At 42.8% G+C, this 22,560-nt stretch overlaps 1 protein-coding gene across 2 annotated transcripts in view; it reads right to left on the reverse strand.

Moving 5' to 3' along the window:
• Positions 1 to 7,649: 7,649 nt before the first annotated feature.
• Positions 7,650 to 22,560, reverse strand: part of NIPBL (NIPBL cohesin loading factor) — a 134,530-nt gene continuing 119,619 nt past the window's right edge. The window contains exons 31-48 of one of the 2 annotated variants that reach the window (XM_066602418.1): positions 22,460 to 22,558; positions 22,297 to 22,350; positions 22,103 to 22,211; positions 21,660 to 21,796; positions 21,429 to 21,569; positions 21,059 to 21,152; positions 18,773 to 18,927; positions 18,600 to 18,690; positions 17,574 to 17,747; positions 17,104 to 17,294; positions 16,831 to 16,938; positions 16,543 to 16,743; positions 15,877 to 16,023; positions 13,523 to 13,803; positions 13,236 to 13,410; positions 10,557 to 10,742; positions 9,179 to 9,239; positions 8,695 to 8,831 (exon numbers count right to left, since the gene is read on the reverse strand). In XM_066602418.1, coding sequence (XP_066458515.1) covers positions 9,198 to 9,239; positions 10,557 to 10,742; positions 13,236 to 13,410; positions 13,523 to 13,803; positions 15,877 to 16,023; positions 16,543 to 16,743; positions 16,831 to 16,938; positions 17,104 to 17,294; positions 17,574 to 17,747; positions 18,600 to 18,690; positions 18,773 to 18,927; positions 21,059 to 21,152; positions 21,429 to 21,569; positions 21,660 to 21,796; positions 22,103 to 22,211; positions 22,297 to 22,350; positions 22,460 to 22,558 — 2,385 coding nt within the window. In that variant the 3' untranslated portion in view covers positions 8,695 to 8,831; positions 9,179 to 9,197. Of the gene's footprint in view, positions 8,832 to 9,178; positions 9,240 to 10,556; positions 10,743 to 13,235; positions 13,411 to 13,522; positions 13,804 to 15,876; positions 16,024 to 16,542; positions 16,744 to 16,830; positions 16,939 to 17,103; positions 17,295 to 17,573; positions 17,748 to 18,599; positions 18,691 to 18,772; positions 18,928 to 21,058; positions 21,153 to 21,428; positions 21,570 to 21,659; positions 21,797 to 22,102; positions 22,212 to 22,296; positions 22,351 to 22,459; positions 22,559 to 22,560 lie in introns of both variants that reach the window. The other variant, XM_066602417.1, reaches the window with a different exon arrangement.

A 22,560-nucleotide genomic window follows, 5' to 3' on the forward strand; every position in this document is an offset into this window, starting at 1 on the left:
GATCAGGATCGGGACGAGTGACTTCAAACGGGATGCCAAAATCTTTAAGAACAATTTAGTATTGCTGTTTGGGAGGGATATGGGATGATAGTTGGAGTAAAGGGAGTGATCCTTCCCGGTTTCAGGATCACCGTACTTATTGCCTGTAGGGCCTGTAATGGAGAAGGGCAGGTCCCCGAGCTGGAATGAAATGATTTTAATGATATTGGGCACAACAGGTCTTCAAATTTTTTATAGAAATGTGGTGTAAAGCCGTCTGGGCCCGGACTTTACCTATTTTTAGATCTTTGATTAAGTCTTTAAACTCTTGTTCAATTATGTCATCATCTAAACAATCAGCCTCTCCCTCGGGGAGCGGCCCTGGTGCGTGCTCATTTAGGTATTCGTCTGTTGCTAATGTGTCTTGGGCCTGCTCTCCCTCTCTTCTTCCCCTCCCCGTATGTTGCAGAGGTCTTGGTAATATACTCTGAAGCTCTCTAGTATGTCAGTATTGGAATGGACTAGTCCCTTGGATGGGGAGTTTAGCAAAGCTATATAGGGAGTAGAGGTCTGGGATAGAGAACCCTGGCCAACCACCGACCGCACTTGTTGCCATGCTCGTAGTGCAGAGTGAGTGTTGGTCTAGGATGCAAAGGATCTTACCTCGAGCCTCAGAAATATCCAGCCTAAGGGCATCCGAAGGCGCCCTTTTGTTGGAGGGCTCAAGATTACCCAGTTTTGTCAGTAAATCCTGCAATCCTGAGCGCATTCGCTTTTTAGTCTTTGAACAGTGGGGAAAAAAGTGTTCCCCTGATCACACACCTCAGGGCCTCCCACTGGATGGGCGGGGATGAGGAATCCCTTTCTGATCTGTAATGAAGTTGTGTATTGTGTATCTCACCTCCTCTAGGCACAGTGGGTCGTTAAAGAGATTATCGTTAAGACGCCAGGAATGACCCACACCCCCTCCCGAGTAACCCCGTAAAGCCCTAAATACCGGAGCGTGGTCCAACCATAGAAAGATTCCCATTGAGCTAGAGGGGTTCAAATCTAGGACATAGTGTGATACAAAAAGATAATCCAAACCATTATAACAGTTATGTGTAAGCGAGTGATAACTGTAGTCTTTTGTTTTTGGATGTAAAGCCTCCAAAGATCTACCAAACATAGTGAGACCAAGGCCTTCCTGAGTTTGTGTGTAAGTGAGAATGAGACCCCGGACCTACCCACCGCAGAATCCAGCTTAGGATCAAAGCATAGGTTAAAGTCTCCCCCCAGGATTATTCGTGATCCTGAAGCAAACTTCGAGAGTGCGTCCATGATCTGAAGACTGAAGGAAACCTGTGCGTGGTTGGGGGAATAGACATTTGTAACCGTTAAGACTCTAGTAACAACAGATAGCTTAAAGAAGATATATTCCTCCCCCCCCCCCCCCCCCCCCCCCAAATACGCCCGTGTGCATTCGTCCTAGGGGTAAGGACCACGGGAGTTGCTCATTAACAAGTGGATCGGTTAGGGACCTGAGGATTTGCCTATCCTTATCAATGGAAAACTAAGCAATTTTACTTTAGTATAACAAAATGTTCTTCTCTTAGAAGGTTAACATCTATAAGTGCCGTTCAGCGTAATTTCCTACATACCCAATACCTACATGCAACTCTCAAGCCATATTGCCACCTCTTGCACTGCTCATCTCACTTTGAGTGTGTATGGGCCCTGTCCACCAACCTTCCCATTAAGCACCACCTGTGGCAGTTGAACAGGTGGAATGGGACATCTTCCTACTGCACTGCATATCGACAGTCTCTCTCTGTAGCACAGCCGGCTATAGTACAGCACTTGGCCTTCTATCTGGGTTCTGTCCGCTATTGAAGCACCCCGTGACTTGAGCAGCCAAATCCCTTCCAGCAACACCAAGCTTTCCAACTGCAGATGAAGTAGGTTAAGAGACTGATAAAGAGCCAGAATGAAAGCTATACAAACACCAGTAAATTGACTTTTACATATTGTTAGTGGTCACGTTGAGTTAAAGAACGTGCGCTAATTTTCTGGGTGCAATCTTCATTCCTTCATCTATTTTCAGACCCCTGATATAAAGTTTACCTGTATGGAGAAGAAGGATATTACAGGATATAAATATTAGGTTAAGTGTCAATCCTGGTTTACAGGCAGGTAGGAACTATTAGGGGTTGATCCAGGGAACAGTCTGATTGCCATTAGGGAGTCGGGAAGGAATTTTTCCCTCAAAAGGGCTAATTGGCTTCTGGCCTTGCGTTTTTTTTGCCTTCCTCTGGATCAACACAGTAGGATAGACAGGCTGGACTAGATGGACATTGTCTTCATTCGGCCTTACGTACTATGTTACTATGTTTCTTGTTGAGACTTTTCTGGTTTTCTTCTCAGTAATACTTGCTGTGAGGTCTAGGGTTACTGCTGCCCACCCAAATTCTAATGTACTAGCATGGCATCGTCTCTGTAGTGCTGTACGCTTCTGCAGAGACAGATGTGAAGCCCCCTCCCTCACCTGCTCACTGATCGCACCTGCTCTGCTGCGTACAACCTTCTCCCTACAGCCAGTAGCGCTTTGCTGTCAATTATATGGCACAAGCAGCAGCACAACTGGCTAGATGGAGTTAAACAAGGGCTACAGTGGGGGTCTGGAAAAAGGTTTCCCCATCATTCTGCACTCCGTACGCCATAACAACAGTTCACAATGCATATCGGAGCCAAAACCAAGACATGAGAGGAAAAGAACTTCCTGTAGAGCTCAGAGAGAGGATTGTGTGGAGGCACAGATCAGGAGAAACTACAAAAGCATATCTGCTGCACTGAAAGTTCCAAAAAGCCCAGCGGCCTCCATAATTCTTACATGGAAGATGGTTGGAACAACCAGGACTCTTCCCAGAGCTGCCGACCCACCAACTAAATCGGGTAATAAGGGCCTTGATAAGAGAGGTGACTAAGAATCCAATGGTCATGCTGGCTGAGCTCCAAATATCCCATGTTTGCAGATAAGAGAAACTTCCAGAAGATCAACCATTACTGCAGCCTCCACCAATATGGGCTTTATGGCAGAGGGGCAGAAAGAAGCCTCCTCAGTAAAAGACACGAGAGCCGCCCGGAGTTACCAAAAATCACCTAAAGGGCTCAGACTGTGAGAAACAAGATTCTCTGGTCTGATGGAATCAAGATGGAACCTTTTTGGTCTGAATTCTAAGCATTACGTCTGGAGGAAACCAGGTGCCGCTCATCACCTGCCCAATACCATCCCTATAGTAACACCTGGTGGTGGCAGCATCATGCTGGGGAACAGGGAGACCGGTCAGGGTGGATGGAAAGCTGAATGGAGAAAGTACAGAGATAGTCTTAATGATAACCTGACCCAGAGAACAAGTGATCTCAGACTGGGCAGAAGGTTCACCTTCCAACAAGACAATGACCCTAAGCACTCAGCCAAGACATCACAGGGCTTAGGGACAACTGTGAATGTCCTTGGTTGGTCCAGCCAGAGTGCTGACTTGAACCCAATCGAACATCTCTGAAAATGTCTGTCCACAGATGGCCCCCCATCCAACCTGACAGAGCTCAAGAAGAATTGCAGAAAATCCCCAAATCCAGGTGTGTAACCCTTGTGGCATCACACCCAAGACGACTGGAGGCTTCAGCTAAGTACGGATTATGGGTTGTGAATACTTATGTCAATGCAAAATGTTAGAAATCTTTGTCAAAATTTCTTTGTATGAACCAACGTGTTGTCACTTTGTCGTTATGGGGTACCGAGTCCAGAATTATGGGGAAAAACTGGATTTTTTAAAAAATTTGCACAAGGGCACAAGATAACAAAAGTAAAAGGGTCTGAAGACTTTCCAGACCCACTGTACATGACAACTCTAGATGAAACATGTTACCCTGCCTACATCATATGCAACGCAAGTGAATGTGGTCATGTTGCAACTTGCAAGGTGTGGATTTCTTGCGACTGTTGGGTCTTAACTAATTTCTAAAGTACCGGCTGGTCAACTCTTTGGTGGCGCCTCAAAGTTCCACAAGCTGTAACAGAGGCTAAAATAAGTGTTTATATCTATTATGGGTACAAGGTGGTGCAGCAGTACATGTGCAGCTTCCCAGGACTCTCATGGCTTTTGATTACCCATCAACACACCAAAACTAGTGTCCAGTAGCGGTATTGCTCCTACACCTGACAACCTTTCTACCCAGCTCATCTTCAGTCTTGCTTAGGCTTACAAAAGGAAAACTAAATTCAAGAAGCTGCCATTTAAATGCTCCCAAGCAGATCTGCGAAGACTGGAGAGTAGCCCAGGATCATCAATAAGTGAGCGGCGTTATAGGGGCACTATGGCTGGCACATTTATATAGGCATTATAGGACGAGCAAGGATGTAGTGGGCATTGTTGAGTGTTTGAAACTAGTTTGGGGCATGAAGCTGGCCTGATATAGGTATATCCATGGCAGTCAATAGGGAGCGCATTATAACTGTGCTGGCACGAATATCTTGACTACATTTTATGATGGGCAAAGTAGCAGGGAATGTTGTGGGGCCGTTGCGTGGAACGTGCACTATGATTTTGGAGCACTATAGGAGTTTGGGAAGTGTCTTGAGATAATGACTAGGGTTGAAGCGTAGTCAGGATACAATAGGAGGGTAAAGCCCCCCCCCCACCCCAAAAAAACAAAATTAGCACTTAGTTGTCTGAACCCACCTACTTCAGCGGTGCTGGACGACTATGTGTGGGGGCTGCTCAAATTTCCCCCAATAGATGTTGAGGCAAAGGAGTATAGGGGATGCAGAGTTTCAATGCCTTATCCTTTAGCTCCCCATTTGGTAAGCAAGCAGTAGACAGCTCTGGTAGTGGCTTACCTCCTTAAACACAGGGATGCTCAGCTGAGGAGAATGTTCATGTGTACGTGTAAGGCGAGAGAAATGGCTATCAGATGCCCAATCATTCATCCAACAGCTGTTGCAGGTTTATGTGCAGCATAGGGGCAGGCACACATCTTAAAATTTCCAATGACACATGCTGTGAGAGCAGGATTCAAAAAAAAAAAAAAAAAACACACAAAAAAACATGGCTGCTTCCTTCCAAACAGTTGCCAAACCTGGCCGTGTGCGGTAGTGTAGCTCAGCTCCGTTAAAGGGGCAGTAAGTTTTCAGACAACTTCTGCTCATCTATGAGCTTGTGTTAGTCTCATCATTTCTGTAATCTACTTGCATTAAAAATTATGCCACTATAAATCATGTCTGAAGTGGCTGCCACTAGAGGTCTCCCTTCCAGCTTCTCTACAATCCACTACCCTTACATACAGAGCTTCATTAGCAACAAGGACACAGACGTTTCTATAGCAACAGGAGGAGCCATCTTCACAAATAGCTCCCCTGCACTCTCAGGCTGCAGGCTGACAGATCTGCAGACAGTGTGATAAGGATCTTCCCAGTCTCCGCAAGCTGTTACAGCATCTATTTGTATCTGTATACTACACACACACATAGTGGGTTTACTTATCATTTTGCCAGAATGTCTCTGAATGCCTCAATCATCCCAGGAAAACAGATGGTTAGGTATTCAGACACTGCCTTCGTGCTGATTGGACCTGAGACAGTGCAAGCCACATGGAAAGAAAGGGCAAGGAAGTCAGAACATGAACTACTGGCAGAATGCTAGGCTTGCTATACACCCTCCTCCCTGAATCGCAATGATTCTCCGCTCATGGACAGGTGCCGATGCTTTCCATAGCAATGCAGCCGTGGACAGGGGGCCTTAAGCAGACAGGACAGATGTATTCGCTTAACACTGCCGCCTTGCAGTGCGAGAGTTCTGGGTTTGAATCTGACCTAGAACCTGCGACCCCAGCGCTGTGGGGGCAGCAGTGCTAAACACTAAGCCGGCACTTTTGTTCAAGGAAGCCAAATTAGAGAGAGAATAGCCCACACAAAACAAATTTTTCCCGACCAATTTGCCATGTAACTTTATTTGCATCCTCAATATTCAACCACAACTGACATCGACTCAACAGAAATATTCCTTAAAAAGGATTATATATAAAATCATTTTTTTACATTGATTTTTTCCTCTTTAAGGAATATTTCTGTTGATATATAATTTCTTACTATTTAGAACCAGAAATTGAAGCATTTCCAATTTTTCTGAGGTTTTATTTTCTGATTGTAGAGGTTTTTATTCTATTGTCTGTACATGATTATGGGGGCGGCCATCTTGCTTGAGCTGCAGTTAACAGCATTTAGGCAGATGTTTTACAACGGCCTCATGGGCCAAGATAGATGTCAATGAGTCTCCTCCTGCCCATTCTAAGACCCCCTGCACACGGGCGGAAATTCCCACTCGTGGAAGCGGTCATAGGATTGCGTTAGAAAACGCAATCCTAGGCAGACGGCCGCGATTTGTCCACATGAAATCTCATGCGAAAAACAAATTGTAGCATGTTCTATTTCTGTGCGGGGCTCGCGGAGGCCCGCACAGAAATGTCACTCCCGGGCCGGCAGCCGGCACATCAAAGAGCCTGAGCCGCGGGAGAGGAGAGTGCCGCTCTGGTCCCTGTAGGGCCACGGGTCGGGTCCTGCTTCGAGAATTCTCGCAGCAGGATCCGAACCAGCCGTTTGCAGGCGGTCTAAGGGTGAGTGTTCTGGGCATGATCTATGACATTAGCAGGTGGGGTGGGGGGGAGCTGTGACCACCATCTCTTGTAAACAGTGGGTCCTGTATTAAGGCCTTTTTACACGGACAGATTGTTCCGTTAGTCCGGATTCACACAAGTGCATGTGCATTTACATGCGCATTAGGCGTTGCGTTTGTGTGCGCAACTGCATTTACTGTACTTTTTGCATGTACAAATCATTTGTGAAATCAATGGATTCTATTCACTGCATAATGCACGGGCAAACTTGCACAGCAGCGATGATCGTTGAGGCGCTCAAGTGTTGGACAGTCGTCCCATGTAAAAGGACCCCTCCTACCTATATACAAGAGTCACCTCTCAGTGTTATCCTGCTTGCGGTGATAATGTGGACATTTTTTTTACAGAACAGGAAGTGTTTATTATTCGGCTTAGTGGTCAGTGTGAGAACTGCAGGATTTTAAGATTATTTTTTTTCCATATAGATTGTGACTGATGAAAAAAAAACAAAAAAAAACAAGAAGTTGAACCTGTACAGAAGGTGACATTGGTACAATTTTGAAACTTTTTTGTGTTTACATTTTTCTTTCTTCATTTGCTGAAAACTTTTTTCAACTGTCCCCCAGTCAAAAAATCCTCCATGTCAAAATGTAAGATAACAAAAAATAAAGAAATTGAAACATACAAGGAATAAATTTTTTTTTATCAAACATCCTTGAAAATGTTTGGCACAGTGCTAGTTCATATAGATCACACTAGATATTTCAAGATACAATAAAACCGGGAGTTAAAATTGTGTCTATGCCCCTTTTAAAAAGAAATAAAATAAAAAGGAAAATAAAGATAGCGGTTATTTCAGCCTATACAAACTCGTATTAACAATATTTATGCCTGGTGTTAAAAAAAAAAAGGGGGAAAAAAGTGTAACTTTTACATAGAAGAAGACGGCAAAGTAGTAATATCACTGGATTGAAAACAGATTTACATTAAGAAATTGAAATGGAAAACAGACAAAGTAACAAAGTAGTAAAAAAATTTATTGCAGTATTTTTCTCCAGCAGGGTTATTCTCGGGATCCCTTTTTTTCGCGCTTTAAAACTTTTCAGGGTTTGAACTCAAATACATCAAAATCTACATTTACAAAAAGGAAAAAAAAGAAAAAAAAAACAAAATAAAATAGAACTAATAATTAAAAATAATCTCCTGCAGATAAAAGGTCATAGATACTGCAATCTCCCCTCCCCCTCCCCAAAAAGAATAAATTATGTGTTCAGAACATTCTGCCATTTTACAGCCTGAAAAAAAAAAAACCAAAAAAAATATATGTTGAAATAAAAACAAAACAAAAAAAAAAACGTTATGCTCTTCTGGAAAACGGGCTAAGCTAAAGAAAGCCATCCGCTGCTAGGTTAAACTCCAAGAACACTTTATTAAGAACATTAACAGACTAATTTTCAACATTCACTTGTTTATTTTTTGTATTTTTTTTCGCTCTTTTTTTTTTAAACAGAAAGTATTCTTCAAGATATAAACAAATTTTTTTGTTAAACTATAATACAGTGGGAGTAAAAATGAACTGAGAAGTTTCTGCTGTACAACAGCGAAGGAAGCTCCCACGACAATGTTTTCCAAACATTTCCTTCAGGCGGCCCAAGTTCCACTCTTTACGCTTCATAAAACTGATCTTTAAATTTTTTGTTTTTTGTGTGTATGTGTTTTTATTTTTTTGCCAGAATGCTGAGATTTCAAGTTTATGACTGTTCTTTTTTTTCGTTTTTTGTATTTTTTTTTTTTATTATTTCCTGTAAATTTTGGCTGCAAATATACAAATGTAATTATTAGCTGGAAGTCCCGTCCTTGGCTGCATACAGCGATCGTAAAGTCTGAACAACTTTATTAGTCAGCTTATTTCCGCTCGTTAGCGCTATTTTTTTGTAAATGATGTCCGACTCTTTAATTGTATCGACCCAAGGCACAAGCTTTCGTCCGTCACGGCGTTTGGCTTCAACCCAAGTGCCACTGTAGGAGCCCGCCATCCACTGAACGCTGAACCCGTGGCTGGTTTTCTGAACTACTTTTGCAATCTGTGGCCGATCCTTGTACTTTGGACAACAAATTGCGATAACATCCTGGGCATCGACCGTCTCATTCATGTGGCCTGATAGATCTGAAGAGTCTGATAACCTTTTTGATTTTCTTAACTGCATACATAGTGGGTAAAGGGGAGGAGAAAACAAAAAGGGAAAAGAAAAAACAAAAACAAAAAAAAAACTTAACTTGTAAAAATGTCAGGAGTTACTGATAGAACAACAACAAAGAAATCTAAAAATCCCCAGGCACCGTGGTGAGTTCTGCCAGCACGCACACAATCCAGTTCTGTGGGATGCATTTTTATAATCACCAGTGCGCCTAGGGGGAGTGTCAGGTCTTTAATGTGTACCACCAAATTTGTTTTTGGTTTTTACCAATTAAAATCTATAATGTGTCACAAAAATCATTAGCAAGAAAATAGGGACAGAATAGAAGAGGAAATCTAAATTAAAATTACCTTTTACTTTGGATAAATCTCAATTTCTACGTTTTTTTTTGCCTTTTCCGCTAAACCTTTTCTACAAAAAAAGATGTATAAAAGGTTAAGTCTAGCTACAAAATTAGCTTCTTACCCCCACAGCAAAATGACTTCATTGAAATAACCCTGACTCAAAAAAAAGACCACAGCACAGGGGACCAAACAACCATATTCACATCTCATCCCTCCGATAACACAAGCACAGTGACATACATCAGGCTTTCTGAAGGTTTGCTTTTTGTGACATTTTACAAACCCCCCTTTTTTTTTTTTTAATGCAACGCCTGATGAATTTCAGACAAGGACCGGTTTGCTGCAGGAAAGGACCTCATATTTTTGTATCATGATGTACGTCCCTTCAACACGGGGAGAGTATTGCACTATTAGCCAATTATAGGAGTCATTTGTTTAAAATGCTTTTGGATACAGGTTAAGATATAAAGAGTTCTCTCATACACGCCAACATGATCACTCTATAACGTAGGGGTATGAAACAGGCTGTTCACTTTGTGTCACACATTATCTTATTAAAAAAAGAAGGGAAAAGCCTGTCACAGACCAGAAGTAACAAAAAAACAGAACAAAAACCAAACAAAAAAAAAAGCCAAAAGGGGGGGAAAAATAAAAAGGATAACGTCCCCAGTCTGGATTCTGATCAGTGCTGTGGTAAAGTAAACTTCCTCTGTTGTTAGAGTAGCCAGCCTGACACGGGTGGTCCTACGTGTCATCTTTTTCTAACAACAAAGGGTTAAAACTGATCATAAGAGACCCAGGTAAGAGGTAATTTGGAGGTAAATAAAAGCCTTGTCTGCTGACCATGCATACAACAAAATTAGTAGGAAAATAACACGAAGGAGCTTTTCAAGCGGTTTGCTGGCGAAGAAAGCAAGGAAGAGCTTGGAGGCTTAGGAGGTAAGAAGCTAGCAACAGACCAAGAGGTGTGAAGGACAAAGCGGAAAGAGCAGGGGGTTCATTTTAAAGACCAATAAACTCATACACTCGGGAAACAAGAGCAGCGAGGCATCCCAAAGGCTTGGATTAAGCTAAAACATGTTATATCGCATGCAAAATACCCTCCCAGCCTATCACACACAACACAAAAGATTAAACTGCGACCAAGATACTATGCGGGATTAGTAATCTACATGCACAGAGCTTGCTCGCTGCTACAGAAGACACATGGCGGGCGGCCTGTACAGCAGCATGTAACCCCGCACACAGTGTAGTGGTCACTAGAGGCAATGGAGCCAGGAACAAGAGCAGGACACCATGCGTCTCTGTGGCTGCTTTCACTGGGTGCAGGAGACATTCTCACATCACTAGTCTACAGTCCAGAAGTTAGTATTCTGCTACTTACTCCTGACGTCCCCCCGGCTTTCTCCTCTCCTTCGCTTTCCTCTTCCTCCGTCTCAGCCACATTATTTTTAGGGCTGTTGCCTCCCAGCAAATTGGTAATGGCTTTGTTTCGGGCATCTGTGCTGGCGGACACTTCTCCCTCCTCCTCTTCTTCATCAGGGTCTAAATGGTCCATGAGTAACTTGAACTAGAGAAAAAACACAGGCATAAATTAATATAGAATATAAAACATATTAGGTAAAGATGAGGAGTGAACAGATCTGTGATAAGGAACAAGTCACATCCGACCATAGACATACACCATTGTTAAAGAAGTGCTTTAAAGAGGACCTTTCGCATCTCCTGACAGGTCTGATTTAAAGGGGCTATCCGGGGATTTAAATTCCTTACCGGCACTTTAAATTCCGGACCAGCCACTACGTGCAGTAGGGTCTATACAGAAGTATTCTATTAAAATACTGTGCTCTGCCTTTTTAGGTCCCTACCCGACTCCAGAGAGAGGTCAGCCAGAGCCACATACTATGCATGCTCTCGGCTACACTAAATGTACATACAGGCAGCCTGAGCCGTTTTGTCCTAACTACATTCCATCGCGCCAGGTGGCCGTAGAACAGACTACTGGCACCCCTCCCACCCAGCCCCCACTGACCGCCAAACTAGAATGGGCAAGCTCCCACCTTATAAGCAGTTCCGGACCACCTTACTGGGACGTCTATCGCCATTCTAGACAGGCTCGAACGTACTACCAGCCCAGTCAGTTTCAAAATGTGTCTGACAGAAGAGGACTAGGCCTTCTCACACAAGGCAATCATTCAGATCCCCTGCATAGTCATCCTGCCCGAGCCTTCCCGCGGCACGCTTCTTTCAGAAACAATAGTAGTTTAGAGGGCAAACTGTCCGAGTCCCCCTCTGATTCCGATCTGGACGAAGAACAGGCCTCTAAACTCTTCCCTATGGTGGATAGTAACAGATTAGACACCTACTACATGAGCGGCAAACTTTTGCTTCAGACGCCCAAAGTGTTCTCCAAAGGTCTTCCCTCCTCATGCAGAGTTCGATGGTGTCTTGCCCAGGGAATGGAACCTTCCCAATAATCGCTTCACTAAACCTAAGCGTCTGGACTTCATGTATCCTTTTCCGAAGGAGTTATTGAAGAAGTTGTCGTCTTCACCAGCAGGGGATCCCCCAGTGTCCCGTTTGGTGAAACACACCACCCTTCCTATGGCGAACACTTCATATTTCAAGACGTGTGTGACACGAAAAAGGAAACACTAGCCAAAGCTTTCTTTGAGGCAATGGGTTCGGCACTTAGGCCAGTTTTCGCCTCTACCCGAGTCAGCAGAGCCACTACTGAATAGGCTAAACAACTATGCCAAGGTACTTTCCCCAATGAGGGAGACTTGGCTCGCCCACATCTCAGACGCCTGGGTTCGGGAAGTCATTTCTTCTGGCTACACCATATAATTTTCTGCCCTCCCCGAACGGATCACTTATTCAGCTCCGGGGGGGGGGGGGGGGGGGGGGGGGGGGGGTCGGGGGTCACCGCCGAGGGACAGGGTCCGATTCCGCTCCGAGATCTCGCAGTCGGAATCTAACCTTGCCGTGTACATTCGACCTAATAAAGTGAAAATTAAATACTTCAGACTTATAATTTCATTGTTGCTTCCAAGTTCTTTTTATCCACTTGAGTGCAAAAAGAGAGGGGAGGGGTGGTAATTTTTTAGAATGTTTTAAGTTTTAAACAATAGGGGACTTGAACTTACAATCATTTGATCACCAGTACAATATACTGCAATGCCTCTATATTGCAGTATAAAGTACTTTTAACCATAAGCATGGCTTAATAGGCTTGATTCCAGGGCAGGTTTGGGAGCATTAAACAGCTGTAACTCAATGGGTACGGAGCGGGCTCTGATCCTACATCACCTGGTTTCTGGAGGGTGAACATTTATGCACTGTTAAATGAAGGGGTTAACCCCTTCAGTGCCAATGAACCTACGTTTTTGTTTTTTTTTTAAAATTAGCACAGCAACATTGGGCTTTGTCTTTTGTACGGCCTGTGACACGAGCATTATAGAGTAAAGGCGCATTTACATGGGCATATTGTTTTATACATATTTTTTTCCCCTAGAGCTTGGCCTGCATAAAATGCTCAAGAATAAGCCAACAAACGAGCAATCGATCATTTGTCAGCTGATCTGCTCATTTATGGGAGCATAGAAATTCTCACTGGTTGCCTATACACCACCTCATTTGAACGGGAATATGTAAAGCTGGCCAATGACAGCGCTATGGGAATAAGCGAACATATTAAGGGGATCGTCCAATCCTGGACACACAAAGATGGCTGCACCTCTTTTCTGACTACCTGATGTACGCTGTGCATTAGTAGTCTAAGACACATCAGTTGCTCTGACTAGCCAGTGCTGCTCACATAGACAACACTGGGAAATCACAGAAGGTGTAGTATCTTAGACTAATGATGCATACTAATGCACAGTTTGTATCAGGTAGTCAGAGAAGCTTGTGTAGCAATCTGTAATTGTCCAGGACTTGAGGGTCGCTTTAATGATCGTTCGTTCCCATAAAGCTGATCATCTGTGATGTCTACATACTTTTCATCGGCATGCGTTACAGTCGGTTGATTTGCAGCCATGTAATATTGCTGCTGAACACTTACATCCAAATATTGTTTCGCAATCGTCCTCTTGATGTCATCATTAATCTTGCGGCTGGACATATCCCTCTTAATGAATTCCAGGGTTTGCTTAGGGTGAAAATGAACTCCCAATTTCCTGTTTATAGCCTTATCGTATACCTTTGCAGACTCAGACGGTGAATACTTCTGAATTTTGCTGGAGGGAAAAATGTAAAGAAATATTAGAATAGATCATGACTGAACGATACATAAGGGTCTCTATACTTAGTAGAGTTCAGAAGAATGGGCAACTTCGTCTCAGTACTTACCTATCAGAGAATCCACACAGGTTTTTTAAATGTTGCTTCAGCATTAGGAGTAAGAGAATTCCTTGTGAAGCGTTTGCAAACTCGATGAGCGGAGCAGCGTCATCTGGCAGGCAGTTCAGGACATAATCTATATCATCGTCTTCATCAGAATCCGACTCTGAGGCGGCCCTCCGTCTTGTTCTCCTTGGTTTCACCACCTCTTCCTCACTTTCACTATCACTATCTTCATTGGCTGACTCTTTCTTAGATTTTTTCTTGCTCTTTCCCCCTTTTACCATTGACTGAAAAGTACAAAAAAAAACTGCAGTTAGTATCAAACAATAACATCAGTTCCATACTATATGACAAAGACACTGAAATAAACAGCCACACTAAAATTGGAAAAACCCTCCGGAAAAGGTCACTTTTTAATTGCAGTTTTTGAATTTATGTCTAATGTAAAAACATTTGGTGCAGAATTTTGTAATCTTAAGTGTATTTTTAACCCCTTAGTGAGTTTTTTTTTAGCCACAAAAATAAGCATATTATTTCCCCTTTTATTATTTCCCCTTTTTGTCTACCAACAGTAATTTTTTCATCGCTGTGGCTGTATGACTGTTTGTACTTTTGGGGGACAAGTTTTACTTTTTATAGGAACCAATTTTGGTTACATATATTCAATCATTTATTTTTTGCAGGGCTGGGGGAGAATGGGAGAGGAAAAAAAAGCATTTTTGCTATTGTTTCTGGGATTTATTTTTAGGGTGCTCGCCAGGTGGTATATATGTTACCTCTATTCTTTGGGTCATTACGATTCCAAACACAAAATCTATGGAGGTTTTACTACTTTTTTTTACTAATATTAACTTTCTAGGACCAGAGCATTTTTATGTTTCTGTTGACACAGCTGTATGTGGGCTTTTTTGCAGGATGTCTTGTAGTTTTCATTCACACCATTTTGAGGTTTTAACTTTTTGATTGCTTTTTGGGGAAGTGAGATGAACAGAAAACCCCTAATTTCCTTTTTTCTATGAATAATGTAATTTTACAGTACGGAATGTTACAGATGTGGCAATACCAATTATGTGGTTGTTTTTTTATTCAACATTTAAAACATATGTATGAGGGGGTGGGGGTGTTTAATTTCTTTCTGGAAAAAAATGTTTAGATGCATCGATGGGGCTAAACGACATTGAGAGGTGATTAGATGACCAAGTGTTCATCTTTTCACTCCTTGTCTGAGAAAAACAGACCCTCGTATGTGACAATCAGAGGGCAAATATGCTCTCTGATTAAAAAAAGGGGAGTTGTTAACATGAACAGTAGTGTTCCTTACACTGGTTTAAAAAGGAGAATCAAAAATTGTTCTCTGCTGCTGCTCATCATGCTTCTGACAGGGCCTAATTGGATCACCCTAAATTACATGGCCAGAAAGCCATTGTTGGGTCACTAGGTTCCACAGCAACCCACTGGCAACCTGCAATCACATGGTAGGAGTCCAATGGGTGTCAAAGGAGCTCCCTCCCTCTGTTAGCATGTAAGGGGTTAAACTGCCAGGATCGGAGCTACCTGTGATTCCAGCTGTTAGAGCTAGAGCCTGAGTGTCAGACAGCGGAGCACACACTAGATACCCATGCCAGCCCTATTCTGATGCGCCATAGAAAGACTAATGCCCTGGAACAAAGCCACTTAGTGACCGCCGCAAAAAGGGGTACTGGTGGTCACTAAAGGTGATAACCGTTCAACAACCACTTACCCAACATATTCTGAGAGCAGGCAGCACAGGCCCTGAATCTACAGTGTTATCTGCTTGAGGTCACTTTCACAGGTCTGTGAAAATGACACAAGATTTGTGCTTGGCAAGATGCACAAATCTCGTATGAACCCCATTCTTTTGAATGGGGTCATATACATGAGCGATTTTTTCCCGCATTCCGGTGTGGAAAAAAATCTCGGCATGTCCTATCTTTGGGCGCTCCCTCAGAACGCACCGCCCATTGTTTTCAATGGGACAGAAAAAACACATTGAATGTGCACGCGACTGCGATTTCCCATTTAAAACAATGGGAGACACTTACTGATCCTCCGACGCTGCTAAAAACCACGACGGAGGATCACAACCTCACTGAAGTGATGGGGAGGCGTTTACAGAAAAACGCCTGGCATCTGCTGGCACATCGCATATGCACAAGTACAAGTACAATATCGGTTTGACAGCCACATTTCACACTTGTTCATGTGTAGGAAGCCTGAGGGTATGTTCCCACGGGCGTAAATGTGGTGACACAGCTTTTTAGACACTACCCAGCAGCCTCTAGTGAGCGCAGTGCCGCTTGTCAGGTGATGCGGAAGTATGCAACCAAGTATGCACTTACCTCTCTAAATGACTGCAAGAGATTGCTACCCGAGACAGATAATGTGATGTCTATGTGATGCATAATGAACAGCGGCTCTTCCTGACTTTGATATGGAAAACCGGCTAGATTGTCTGCTATATACACAAGCATATTCACTTCCGTTTTCTGCAAAACAGGGTAGAAAAAAAAACACTTCAGGTTCCCAATTTCATTTTATTCCTCTGACAATCCAGAATGATAGTCTAGTAAATATGTTCTACAGATACAAGGGGCAGCTGTTCTACCCACTTCTAATGTTTTTAAAGGAGTTTTCCAATTAAAGACATTTATGCTCTATCAATTAGATGGGGGATAAATTTCTGATTGCTGAGGGTTCTGCCCATTTGAACCCTCTGAAATCTCAAGACTGGTGGTGCACCTGAACCGCCACTTCTTTCACTTCTATGGAACTTGTGCTCGACAATCTCTCTCCATCCCATAGAGAGGATGGAGCAGTGGTACACATGCACACCACTGCAACCATTCACATAGGGCATTTAGGTGCACTGATCTCAGAACCGCTAGTAGTTCCAGCAGTAAAGCCACCAGCAATCAGACATGTATCCCCTGTCTTGCAGATAGGAGCCAAACATCTTTAGTGGTAAAACCCCTTTAATAGGGTCTAAAACTTGTAAATAGTCATACCGCAGCATCGTCAAACAAGTTGAGCAACGAGATAAGGAATGCTCGTCTGTGTTGTCGGTTCCCCCTAATCATAGAATAGAGGTGGGAGCATAGAGCGCTGTTGGACTCGTCTTGCCGGAACCCACGCACGATGCGCTTGGCGTCAGAAATAATTGCTTGCTGCACCAGGTAAGACATCTTGATGCCAGCTACCGCTTTCATCTAAGCCAAATGACAAAAAGAACAATGTAAGTCACTTTAAATGAGCAGTCACCACTAAAAGAGCCTACTGCTCAGGTTAGCACTCACATGGATGAATCCAGTGTATTTCTTATCTATTTCAACCAGCTGCTGGTCTGCTTTATTCCGCATGGAGGGCTCAGGGTCTGTCCCCATTGCAACCAGATATGGCACACACTAAAATAAGGGCAAGAGGAGAAAAAAAAATATTCAGATATCACATTGTATACATTTATTGCACTTATGCCACAAAGACTAGCCGTACTCTGGCCTACATGTTCTAAAAACTTTAAAACTAATAAACATTTTTTTTTAAATAAACGGATTTAGATTTTAGCACACCTGCACAGGATGGATGAGACCCTGGTTTAGCGTCAATGCGATGACATTGAGAGCAAAGTGCCGGACACTTGACTGCTTGTGAAAGAACGACTCCAAAACCTGTTTGAGGTAAAGCTGCATAATGGAGCTGCTCATCCCTGAGGAAATATCTCCCATCTCTTTCAGGTCTTCCTGCTTTGAAACCTTTTTCCCTGTGAACCAGAATAAGAAGAAATAGCTGAAGATTAAAGGTCTCAGCCAATACTAACCCTGTACAATACAAAGTAGATTGGCAGATCAAGTCTAACGATATCAAATTGTGCAAAAAAAAAACACAAAAAAAAAACAGCAGTAGTAACACGAAGAGCAAACTCTACTCCAATTCTGACACCAAAACCTCTTGCTGCATGGCCAGCATAATACAAGTGTGTAGAGGACAAACTGTTGATGCTTGGTAAGGTCTTTAGTTACTAGACTTTTCCTCTACTTACAGTCTCTGTCGGCTTGCTGCATCCGAGTGTCTTCCTCTTGTAGGTAGGTCTGGAGATTCTTCAGAACTTGGATTTTTAGGTTCACCGAGCTGCTCTTGTCCGAGAGAATATTGTTATACAAGTTTTTCACCTCCACTTCAAACATCAGAATTGGATGTTGAATGAATGAAAACCCTAAAAAAAGTAAAAACATGCGAAAAGGTTACACATTACCCCAAGAATAAAATAATTAACCCTGGCCACCAATTTTTGCCTGTTCCACCCTGACATTATCTGTTTTGTGCATTCACTAAAAGCCTTTTTATAATAATTGGACTACTGTGGTCCATGTACAGAGGCTGCAGCTGCCTCATATGTCCAGCAAAAATAAAAATTGGGATAGGCCAAAATAAAATAAAAAAAAACATCAACTCACTGTTAGGGTAGGTAGGTCATTTTTCAGTTCTTAAAAAAACAGACTGACTTTTTGTGCCATTTCCACACATTTTTTTGTGTTTTTTTGTATTACTGTGATTTTACCGTGGCATTTTTATCCATATTTCATCAGATTTTTATGCAGGTAAAAATAAACGCATTATGGGCCAAATTGTGTAACTGAAGGTTCTGCAAATTTTTTTTTATGGTTGCATGTGATAAAAACTGATTGCAATCAGTTTCTTAACTGCTCCCATAGGCTTGAATGGGCGATTTCAGTCCGAAAACCACTACAAAACACGAGATGTTGCGTTTTGTTTTTTCTCTCAAACTGTTCATCTAATTAAAATTTAAAAAAAACAAAAACTTAAACTGCATGTGTAAATAAAACCATTCAAATCATCCTTTATTTCTGTCCAATTTTGGTCTGATTCTTTCAGTCCAAAAATGGGATGGAAAAATTGTTCATGTGAATACATCAGCCTTTAGATCGCGACCCTCCAGATGGTAAAGATTTGCTTTGGGCATGAAGGCTCCAAACATTCCTGGTCATGAAAGGGTTAAGAAAAGAAACCAAAACCCACTTTAATAGTAAAGCAATAAAACACTCACCGAGACCAATAATGGCTTTAGTTTGCACTTCCTCATCTGAATGTTTTGTAAAATATAACAGCAACTCCAAAACTTTGTCCTTAATGTTGACCTGCAACATAAATAAAAATATGCAGCGTTAGAAGTGATGTTCCCCAGTAGGAGACATTAATACCGCGATTCCTGACACTCACTTTGCTGCTACCCTTGAAGTCTTCTTGATCAAAATCAAAATGTCGACAGAGAGCTCCGACGGTAAAAAGTGAGCGCAGGAGGGCCGGCTTGTTGGTGGTCAGGACTGTGCTGTTTGGGTCTTCCTGATGTTCCGTTTTTAACTTTATAAGTGCACCTGAAAGACAAACAACAAACAATGCAAATTACAGCACAGAACTAAAAATGTATTACTCATAAAGCGAATTTAACAGAACATGTATAAGACAGGAGACAATAGCCATGTAGCAGCCGGATGAAGACATTAACCCTTTTTGTGACTAGCCCATTTTGCAACTTAAGGACCAAGCAATTCTTCATCATCGCGTTGCAAGAGCCATAACTTGTATTTGTATCGTAGACATAGCCGTATGAGATCTTTTCTTGGGAGGGGGAGGGACTAGCGGTCAGTCCCGCCTCCAGTTTCCTGTGCCTCTCATCTGGAGCACCATTCCTCTGTGGTCGTTCTATTGCACAGGTTGGGGGGGACCTCTTGGAGCCCAGTAAGATCTGCCCTAGGTGATAACTCGTTAGCCTAGCTCACCTGTAGCTTTCAGTCTATCGCTTTACACTGTGCACACATTGCAGTTAGGCAATTTTTTCTCTGCACGTACAGCTACAATGTTGGATTCTAGGAAACATTTACCTCCGTCCTCTGCCTCGCCCCCACATGCAGCATCCCACTCCACAATCCCCTCTACGGACAGCTCCCACTCAAAGGAAAAATGTTGAATTATGACTCTTTCTTAGATGAGTCTCCGCCATTGTAGACATTCTCAGAGGAGGTTAAATAGACGCTCCATGTGCAGGACCAAGAATCCTCTGCCACCGCAGACTTTTTCTTCTGATGTCCTAGACGTTCCCCACTCATGCGGAATTTGAGGTGGTAGTGGCCAAAGAGCGGTCAGCCCCAGATAAATGTTTCTTTAAGCCTAAGCGTTTGGACATTCTATAACCATTCCCTGAGCAGTCAGTTAAAAGATGGTGCTCTTCACCATTGGTGGATGCTCAAGTGTCTTGCCTGTCTGAACACACTATTCTGTCTGGCAGATGCATCACTTTAAGACCAGCACGATAGATGACCAGGTCGGCCCTTTGCCGCTTCTTCCTGGGTTACTAGGACCACTTCTAAATGGGCAAAAGCACCTAGACAGAGTCATCCTCTCTGGTGCCCCACAAGAGGAGTTAGAGCTGGCTCTTCAGCTTTCACAAGCAGGCTAGCTCCTCTGCAAGACCTCGCTGGATGTAGCCAGGCTATTAGCTTGCTCCTCTGCACTGTGGAATTCACAGCACCTTGTGGCTAAAGTGTTGCTCAGCAGACATCACCTCCAAAGACTTCTCATCAGCTTTCCCTTTACAGGAAATCGCCTCTTTGGCAGTCGCCTAGACAAAATTTATGAGGCGACAGGCGGAAGTAGTTCCCTAAGCACTGCTTTTGAACGTCCCAAGGTCTGTGCTTTGTCCCACAATCATACAACTGAGAAAAACTGGATTTTTTATTACTCACCGTAAAATCCTTTTCTCGGATGCTCATTGAAGGACACTGCACCGACCCATTGTTTCAGGGAAAATCGGCTGATTCTCTGTTCCGAGCTTTCCCCTTCACTACTTTATTTACTTGTGTTTTTTTGTTACATATTCAGTTAGCCTTTAGGCTTTTCCTCTCCTACTGCTTGTGTACCAACTGATATGGCGGAGAAGCGAGAGTAGGAGTATAGTTGGAAGTCAACTCTACCTTTGCTTAGTGTCCGCCTCCTAGTTGCAGGAGCTATACTAAACGTTTTTTTTTTGTTTCTTTTAAGGGTTAGGGTTTTTTAGTCCCGCAGGAAGACGTGACGATGTGATTGTTCATGGGAGACGTTAACCATGTCGCACGTCAATCAGAGAGAGATTGGCCAAGGATTGAAGGGCATTGTTAACAACAGACATAGTCCTGGCATGCCTACCACACTGCTCGCCATTCATTTACATAGAAAGATTAAACCACACTTTTACCAGGTATGTGGTCATTATGGCCTTTAATTTAAAAAAAACAAGAAACGTAGTTACTCAATAATTGAGTGTTACCTTACATGCCATTGGTGTCACCAGTTCCAAGCTGAGACAATTCTGAATAGTTTTGCTGACGAAAATAAGAAAGCTTTGGCTCTAGGAATTGGGCAAAAAGACCCTGAACCTGCAGTTCCAGCTGGAACGTATACATTCAGAATTATGGTATTTTTTTACTTCTACATCATGGAAGGTGTTTCATGACAAAAATATAAACTTACCATAGTATCTATTAAAACAGGCCCAAACAAATTTATAATTCTGTGTGACTTTGTTGACAACGGCCCCAAGACAGCTCACACAATGTTGTACCACCTGAAATAAACACAAGTGAAGGGATCAGTATGAAATTTAAGCAAAACAACCCAATGATAGCCCTAAGAACGGGATTTTAGCCCTTTATAATGGTACAGGCCGTCTGCATAACCAGCCGAGCATAAACTACGGTAATAACGTCTCAAGTACAAGTCAACTCCTCTTTCCTGTTATCAGTACACTGCAATTTGTTCATTAACCATTACAGAAATACAAGTAGAATAAAAAAAATACATACATTAAACACCCAATGAGTTGTGATTTCCAGAAACGTACCGTCATGCCATATTTGATAATCAGTTTCATGAGATCCTCCTCCATTGTGGCAAGGAATGTCTCACTCGGATGCTCCATTAACGGCACAACCAGCTCCAAAATTTTCGCTACATTGCATATTACCATAAAGTCATTCTGTGTCTGAAGAGACCAAGACAAAGGGGTAAATCGATCACATCTTTATAGAGCCTGACTGATGTCTGTGTAATCATATACATCCGGGATACTTACACTACATTTAGTGGTGAGGTATGGCTGCATGGTCATGGCGTGTTTTACCATCAACTGAGGCCTGATTTTACTAAATAAGAACAAAGTGGTGATGCAAGCAACCAGGCGTCCCGAGTTCACACCTTTATTGTCTGAATCTTGAGGGTGGTGGTGAGGAAGTAAAGAGAAAATTAACAAGAAAAACTTACTAAATGAAGAAAGCTAACTTTCCTTGATGTGTGAAAGGAGGTCTCCAAGAATTGGGGGGGAAACAGTCGGCAATGCAGCTTTAGATTGCAGGTCCACAGGCAGAGCCTGATGTCATACTGTTCACTCCTGTCAAGCTGAATAAGCCGCCTTACTTACATTCTAGAATGGGTTTCTGACAGGCTGTTCAGGTGGCGGACATTTTTCAATTCCTGGAGAACTCCTTTAAGATCAGTACAAGTTGAGAGTCTACATACCAGCCATGGACTCCTCATACTTGAGTATGTGCTCCACCAGGTTGTCCACCAGCTGAGTACAGGCTTTTTTCACAGGTTTGTATGAGGCATCTTCTTCAATTTTTAAAAGCTGGAATATTAAAGACAACAGGATGTAAAGGTTTCCCTTTGGAAGCAAATCACATTGCTAATATCTGAACAGCTCTCAAGCTCACGTTTTGAAGCAGTTGTTCAAACCAGTCGTATCCCGTGTCCCGGCAAGCGGCGACCTAAAAGGAAAACCCCATCATAGTCCAGGTTAATGAACAATATGCGTTTTCTTCTAGTGATGCATACAATGCTATTGCTAAGCACAACTTCTGGAAGTGAAGTGCTTACCACATCCGTTATGTTGAGGATTTTTCTGGTCATCGCTACTTTATCATTTTGGGGTGTTGGTGTGAACCAGAGTTTCTGGAATGTCTCATTCACCAATTTCT

The sequence above is a fragment of the Eleutherodactylus coqui genome, chromosome 5 (assembly GCF_035609145.1).
Source record: "Eleutherodactylus coqui strain aEleCoq1 chromosome 5, aEleCoq1.hap1, whole genome shotgun sequence".
Lineage (NCBI taxonomy): Eukaryota > Metazoa > Chordata > Amphibia > Anura > Eleutherodactylidae > Eleutherodactylus > Eleutherodactylus coqui.